Source organism: Ascidiella aspersa, chromosome 6 (genome assembly GCF_963924565.1).
Source record: "Ascidiella aspersa chromosome 6, kaAscAspe10.2, whole genome shotgun sequence".
NCBI classification, from domain to species: Eukaryota; Metazoa; Chordata; class Ascidiacea; order Phlebobranchia; family Ascidiidae; genus Ascidiella; species Ascidiella aspersa.
In genome coordinates, this window is record NC_139452.1 from 14,694,727 (window position 1) to 14,702,781 (window position 8,055).

The following is an 8,055-nucleotide window of genomic DNA, read 5'->3' on the forward strand; positions in this document are numbered from 1 at the left end:
AGGATCGCATGTGAAAAAAAAGTGCCTGGTCAAAAGTGATATCGAAAATATACATAATACAAAGTGTAATTTTTCGATCAACATTTGGATCCTTTTTTGTGCCATATGTTCGAAATCCTTTTTTGTGCCATATCGCAATTAAACGGGATTTTAGCTTCATATTTGCGCACGAGTTCGCTTGATAACAACAGGGGTTTCTAAGAACAATTGTTTCATGACATATCTTTGTGACGTCATTCTTATGCCTCCAACTCAAAACAAATATCCTAAATCCGCCCCTGTTTTCGTAGTGTTTTACGTTGTGGGCCTTCAATAGCTCTGGAAAGAGGAGCCTAATACCTTGGCCGGCGACTAATAAAATGTGCCTACCACTGGTCTAGCGGAAGCTTGGAAGAAACACAGAATATGGATACTGTAAGTTCGTGAACACTTGGAAAAGTGTATAGTTTCTATACCTTTACTTTCAAAGTTGATGGAGAGATATAGTGAATAATACTGTCACAATTATCGAAAGCGTAAACTGCAAACAGGTGTAATTCCATAACCCATGTCATTAACAGTGTAATTGCATATATATATATATATATTTTTTAAATAAATATTCGCCCTTCTCCTAAAGTGAATTCTTGGATCCATGAGAAACCAGACAAGCTAAAGAGATTCTGTAATTAAAACCTATTTATACCCTGTAAGGGGAGCTATGGTTTAAAACATAAGTATTTACATTTTACAAGATGCGTTTTTTCCAGACGGTTATTCCAAAACTTGACTTCGTTTTCTATGCCGTTTTATTTATTTCGTATCTAAAGCTTACTCAAGCGTGTCTACACTACGCGGCACACAACAGCTTGATATAACCCTTACCGGTGTATTGGTGACGTCAATTTAGGCGAACACGTTGAATGTGGGTGAGTACACTTGCAAAAACATCGTTCATAGCAATTTCCAGTGAGTCACGCAGCGTTAAATAAGATATGCATTTATTAAAATATCTTGTCATGTTTTATTATTTGTTAGTTGTTGCCCTACAACACGGGTTAGTATAAATTTATTGCTTAACTTGAAAAAATTGTAAAAAATAACATCTTAATTCTGTTCGAAAATTGTTAAAGGAAAGGTTATGTCTGTTTTACTTTAAAGCAGATTGAAAGATGTTTGGTATTTTGACGCTGGTCTAGAATCCTTTGGGCTGTGGTCGGCCAGGTGTTGTCATATTTATTATTTGATAATAATCCTTAACCCACCCAAACACTAGCCCCTACCCTAACCCAAATAATGTAATGTGTGTTGTGGGAGGATTCTATAAGACCGTTGCCGGTACTTCTTCTTTTGAATCAGGCATTGCATATGCAGCCGTTCCGCATTTGTAACAACCTGTTACACTCAAAGACTTTTTTAGCAATTTGTGACTTGTGTGAACAAATAAATTCTGGAAATTTACAACGCCTGATGTATATGTAACTTTTGAATTGCTATCAACCGATCTGTAAATTACAACACGGAAACTTTCAAGTTCGCTTCATAGATTTGCTAGTATCGAACTTTAGTTTTTAAAGTACTTTTCTAGGCCAAAAAGCAATCAGTATTTTGCAGAACCAGAGTAATACACCAATATTTGGCATTTTTCATGCTTACCTGACAAACATCTTGGTCACAATATCTTTTAGGCATAGGCCCTTAAACTAGATGGAGAAAAATCAAACATATTATGTTTAATTACCCTAAATCGGCGAGTTGGCCTGCAGTTGCCCACTCACCCACAGTTGCAGATCCGCCTTTTAAGAAATATTTCACTAAAATTGTTCACTCAAACTTTAGTCGAGCAAAACTGCTAAATTTCAGTCGTGCCTACAGTTTAAGTAATTTATTAGGATTAACAACTTTGTTTATTGTGCAGAGTAGGTAGTTGACAAGCAAAATTATGCAGCTGTAAATGAATTTTTACAGAAAGCGAACAAGCACAAATTTAATGTTTTCACGTTTGCTGACTCAAGTTTGTGCCACTATATCAACTTTGTTGCATTTCATTTACAAAACAGTGTACCAAAAAAAAAAATTGCCTGTACAGGCCTAGCTTTTCTATCTAAAAGCTGCACAAATTTCAATGTTAAATTGTTCAAAGTCTTCAGTATAGCTGTTACTTCAGACAAAGTATTTAACTATATACCATTACACAATATTTTCCCAAGCATTTCTTTGAGTGAGATTTCAAATTTATAGTAATCCATTCCCCATATATTTTTAACAAGAGTGAGAAAATCTTTAAAAATATATTTACAAAACTTTATCTATTTAGTTTTTTTTCTGAACAGTACAATCAGTTCTTTATATACAAATTTCCTATCTTTTTGTGATTTTTTGGTTACTTAATAGTCATGCTTTTTATTTTAGGTTTTCACAGTTAAATTTTTAACCTGGACTAGATAAAATGAGGATTTCAATAATCTTATTCTTATGTCTCAACATTTATGTATCCTATGCAAAAGGAGGGAAGAAGACTTTAGTGCTTTATGACAACTCCGACATCAAAACAACCCATTCTATTTTTTTCAAGCTATTGTCAGGTTATATTTGATTGCACAACATTAGTTTAAGAACAAAGACTACGTTTGCATATTAAATATAATAAAAATAATTTACTACTCTTAAATTATTAAGTAAATTTAACATCTATAGTTTTTGAAATTTAAAACTGTCTTATTAAAAGAGAGGCTCTACTTCTATTTGTAGGTCACTTATCAAAAGTAAAATACTTTTTTTTTACATTTAAAAAAAAAAGTACTTTACTTATTTTTTTAAATGCTTTGCTTTTCTTTTTAGTTGCAATAATTTTGCCTTTGTATTAAGATCGTGGATATGACTTAACATTTAAGTCAGCTGATGATCCAAGCCTCGAACTGATCAAATATGGAGTTCATGTCTATGACAACTTGGTAATATTCTCTCCATCTGTTGAAGGTACTTTTATCTTAGTACACAAATGCATAATTACTTTATTTATTATATCTTATTTTATACAATTGTAAATTCAAGGATGAAAAAATAAACTAAGGTGCCTGTTTCTTAAAGTGCTGACCGGTGGCTGCCCAAGTCTTCTACATATTTCTTGTATACATCTGACATAGCAGGCCATAAATACACCTGACCTTACTGAACTTTTTAAACTCTTGAAAGGGCCACTTCACTGTGTTAATATTGTTAGGTATAGTAGCGGTTAACTCCCAGTGCACACAACATCATAAACAGTGAATCGTGCAGCTAGAGTAGAATAAAAAGCTATGTAATTGCCAACTCTTGTCATTGGTTGCACCTCCGTGGACCCCGGTCATGTGCATTAGGTCATCATACTAGACAGTGTATAAATAGTAAATGAAGCTAATTCTAAAATTTTATATACAAGTGTATTTTATATATCTAAATTAGGCATAAATATTTTTCAGATTTCGGAGGCAGTGTCAAAGTGTCCACCATTACTGAATTCATTGATGGTGGTGGCAATCTTCTTGTTGCTGCTGATTCAAGCATTGGGGATCCCATCAGAGAACTTGGCTCAGAATGTGGAATTGAGTTTGACGAGGTGCGTTTTTTGGCAACATGTTTAGATAGTTGTAATCTCAAAACAGTAGTTGTCCTCTTCAATATGAAGTTGTTCTAACCAGATGCAACGAGCAATGGTGTTATTGTTTCCTGACTCGCTACCCTCTTAGCCTGTGTAAGTTGGTTGGTAGAGCGATTGTCACATTATGACTGGAGGTAACGACTAACGAGTTTGAACCTCACCGCAGGCTAATCGTTTTTCTAGTCTGCCTTTCTTGTAATTTTACTATTAATCAAATGATTTGGTTAGTCTGCCTAAGCTTCCTGAAAACAGTAGTTTAATACGATTGGTAATGTACTTTATCGGCCTTTACCATTTGTGAATTGTGACCAAAATTTTGCATATACTGCTTACTTTTTTTTGGTTAATATTTATCATAAACTTAATGGCATGCAATATCTTGGATTTTTGAATTGACATACCCAGAACATAAATATGTCCCTCGTTAGTTTTATCAACGGCTATATAAAAACAGAGAAAAGGTAACACCAATCTGTTAATCTTTAGCATGAAACATTGCTGTTTTCAAACCATTGTTTTATCAAATCATGTGCAGTGTAATGTAAAAAAAATAAAGTAAAATTCAATGTGTGTCACTCGAATAACGCTGTTTTCCACTCTGTAGGAAAAGACTGCTGTAATTGACCACCACAACTTTGACGTTAGCGATCGTGGCTCCCACACAAAACTTGTTATTGAACCGGCAAACCTTCTGAAATCCGACAACATTGTTGGTCAGCCGAAATCACCAGTCCTTTTCAAGGGTGTAGGGTTAGTTCATAAATGATATCTTTTTCGCTTCTCCTTAGTGTAACAATATTGAAAAAGGGGGCTTTTGTAATTATATTTGTCATTGAACGTTTCGGCAATCCATGTAAGTAGCCTTTTTTGGGGTAAATGATACCAAACTATGTCTTATATTTGTACTTTGGACACCAATTGGATATTCAACTGATTTTTTAGCTTGACTACAGCGTTTAATTATGTTTAATTGGGAGGTTGGTTTGCAATAGAAAAATCCGGCAATGTCTGCCAAAAATTACAAATGTTAAAATAATAAAAGGTCGAATCCTTTGTGCAGAATGGTCCTTGAGCAAGAAAATCCTCTTGTACTCCCCTTAATGAAAGGCTCACCAACTTGCTACTCTTATTTTCCTGATGACAAAGTTGAACAATATCCACTTGGTGTTGGTAGCAGTACAGTGCTTGTTGCAGGACTGCAGGTGAGAATACAACAATAGCTTTGTGTTACTTCTTAATTTACAGATATAGACTTGGTAATTCGGGACAAAATGGCAAGGGGGCAGAATTTAGTATGCTCTCTGACATTAAACTTTTTCACAAATTTGCAAAATCAACAGCAACAATAATTATTATCAATTGTAATCAATAAAACATGTAGAATAAGATTAAACGGAAAGTAAATCACTGCTGTCTGGGATGCAATAGTTGGTTGTCAGGGGTTTTCCAATCATATTAACGTTTCAGTTTTACTCTTTAACTAATTGAACAGTATTGTTGATTTAAATCTGGTGAACACGGTGGTACATTTGCCAGTTTGTTTTAATTTTCGCTTGATGATAAAATAGATACTCCCCTAATCATCAATTTTTTGTGTTAAAATGAAGTTGCCTGCATTACCAAGGTCTGGCTGTATATCTGTATATTGCTTAAAGTTGTTACCCAATTCCCTCTGATGTGGCAAGTTTTCTTAAAAATAGTATATTTTCTTATAATACTGTTTAATCTGTAGTTGTTTTGTAGGCACGGAACAATGCTCGGATTATTTTCAGTGGCTCAGTACAACTTTTTAGTGACGAATACCTTACCTCTGGAGTAAAGAAAAGCGGTGCTGGATCAAAGGCGTAAGAGCTTAAGTTCGACATATTAAACATTGAAACATGTTTTTTGCATTTTCTAAAATTACTAACTGTTCATTGAAGGAGTAAACATTGTATTGACTAGTGCAATTTCTTCACACCTTTTTTACATTAAAACAGGTTCCCCAAATCTGGCAACCAGGAATTTGTCACAGCTATTACAAAGTGGGCTTTCCAAGAGGTCGGTGTACTTAGGGTGGGCAAGGTAGTCCATCATAAAGTGGGAGAGACTTCACCACCAGAGGCATATACCATCACTGATAAAGTGGTGAGTGTACTATTTTGCTGAAATAAAATAAATATGGTATTTTTTAATGAGTATTTCCTTTGCATGTTACTTGCCCCATGGCTAATTTACCCTAGTCTGTGTTTTAAGTTTTGTTTATTTTTACTCGCAGTATAAATGAAACACTCTTGTTATAGACACAAAAATACTTTAAATTTATTCATTTTCGTGTAATGCTCATTCAATGTATTCAAACCCTATTTTTTGTCAAGCTGTGACTGCTAATCAGGAAACGTTGCCAAGCACTTTCGCATGCACAAAATTTATTTTCATGCTAGACTGGGCCATCAGTTGTTGGTTTTGTGCAATTTTGATCTAAGAGCTGTTCATTGCATTGCAGCACTATAGCGCCGTTATCGAAGAGCGACAGGAAAACGGAAAGTGGGCTCCGTACAAGGGGAAAGACGTCCAAATGGAATTTGTCAGAATCGACCCATTTGTTCGCACCCCGCTCAAGCTTAGCACCAAAACTGGCGCGTTCTACGTTGATTTCACTCTTCCTGATGTCTACGGCGTTTTCCAGTTTAAGATTGACTACACTCGCCTCGGATACACCTTTCTCAAGAGCGCCACTCAGGTGAGGCTGCTCGACGTGTAAAATGACCACGAGATGGCGCGGCTACGTTGGTGTTTTAACTGTTATATGAGTGGCTGTTTTTGTCAGTTGTCCAAAATTTAAGCAAGAAATAAATTATTTTGTAAAATTGCTAATCGTAGTTGTAGAACACATTGACTCCTCTTGGCAGGTTAACATATCCTTTGTTAATTTTTAAGTAATTCTACCCCGTTATGATCTGAGTAACACAAAATTCAGATGCAACCACGCCTACAATCATCATAATGACGATACCTACTGCTGCTGCAAGATTTGCTGTTAGTTTGGGGATGCCACCAATACCTAAATTGACGCCTTTAACTGTCTAACTACGATTTTAACTACTCAACATTACTTTTACTAGACAACCGTTCTATTTAGCCTAGTCTGCAAACTTCATACCTTATGAGTTACAATTGATTTGAGAATTTTGTAAAAAAACAATACCAAATGGCTGCAACTTTGAAATTGGAATACATGGGGCATATACCGCAAATGCCCTTTACTATAAAATTGAGTAAATATTAACCTCGAATTATTTGTGTCGCCAGGTATCGGTGCGTCCCTTGCAGCACACCCAGTACGAGCGCTTTATCACGTCGGCCTACCCCTACTACGCCAGCGCGTTCAGCATGATGTTCGGCGTCTTTGTCTTCTCCATTTTCTTCCTCTATCACAAAAGCGGCGGAAAGGCGAAGGCGGAGTAAATTGCGTTCGACCGTGGAGTTTTTTTTTCACCGCGACGAGACTTTTTTCAGCACCGCCGCCTCTGAAATTTAGGAGCCGATCGTTTAAATTTTTAGTATCCCCCGAAAAATTCAGCCTACTTGTCGTCGATGGTTGTCTGCTTCCACGCTTGACCTCTTTAACTTTCCTCAATTTATTCTAGGGAAAGAAAATAGTGTACCGTTTATTTCTGGTGAAGTAATTTAACCGGCTTAAAAAGGCCAAACTATTTTTCCTTTCTATTTTTGCCGGAACATTTCAAATCGGAAGTTCAAACAACTAGTTGTTTGCCTTCCAGTGTCGACGTTTCGTTTTTTTCACGTTTTGAGCAAATTTTGGTGTCTGTTAACGTGCAATCGTGAAACCGAATCGAACAGCGTCATACCAGTAACTTCTAAAACCGTCTAACCAATTCCGATCTTGTGAACTGACGTTTACGTTGCCGCGTATAAATTTATTTAATTTTTCTACTTTGTCAAAAGAAGCGCATTTTAAATATTTTGTTCTAGAAAGTTCTTCATCACGTCAGTAAATTATTCGTTCGGACACGAAAAAAATCTACGCGCAAAGTGGCGTTGTTGCTTGATATAAAATGAGCGGTACCGCGACTTTTCGTGTTGGTAATAAAATGACGAAGCATTTATTTCTCCTAAAAATGGTGCACTTTTTTGCAAATTAACTGACTTTCTCGGGAAGCAAACCCCTTTTTGGCGTGTTTCAAACCTGTGAACCCAAATAAAAACACCGGGCTTTATGATATTTATTTACTTGTGAAGATATGTGTTCGAACCCTTTTAGGTTTGTTGGCCATGCGCAGTTGTTTAATATAATCTTTAAATGGCTGCTGTTGCAAAATAATCTTACCTATATCACCAGGCTGTCGGAGTCCCACAAATCGTGTATTTCAGAGCCATGCTAATGTGTGTCAAAATATCGCACTGATATTGACGCCTGCCAACAGAGCAGTAAA

The 8,055-nt window shown here is 35.9% G+C and overlaps 1 protein-coding gene across 1 annotated transcript; it reads left to right on the forward strand.

Moving 5' to 3' along the window:
- The first annotated feature begins 2,395 nt into the window (after positions 1 to 2,395).
- LOC146140071 (dolichyl-diphosphooligosaccharide--protein glycosyltransferase 48 kDa subunit-like) lies at positions 2,396 to 7,844 on the forward strand. Its single transcript, XM_083393015.1, has 9 exons — positions 2,396 to 2,564; positions 2,848 to 2,958; positions 3,441 to 3,577; positions 4,224 to 4,369; positions 4,680 to 4,821; positions 5,363 to 5,463; positions 5,599 to 5,746; positions 6,105 to 6,341; positions 6,911 to 7,844. Exons 1-9 carry the CDS (start codon positions 2,429 to 2,431, stop codon positions 7,064 to 7,066), a joined length of 1,314 nt encoding a protein of 437 aa, XP_083249141.1. The 5' UTR covers positions 2,396 to 2,428; the 3' UTR covers positions 7,067 to 7,844.
- Positions 7,845 to 8,055: the final 211 nt, after the last annotated feature.

Bases quoted from the DNA above. Each gene is read 5' to 3' on its own strand.
- LOC146140071 (XM_083393015.1), top strand. From the start codon at position 2,429: ATGAGGATTTCAATAATCTTATTCTTATGTCTCAACATTTATGTATCC. The intron at 2,959-3,440 runs GTACTTTTATCT...AATATTTTTCAG, and splicing joins ATTCTCTCCATCTGTTGAAG to ATTTCGGAGGCAGTGTCAAA. The intron at 4,822-5,362 runs GTGAGAATACAA...GTTGTTTTGTAG, and splicing joins TGCTTGTTGCAGGACTGCAG to GCACGGAACAATGCTCGGAT.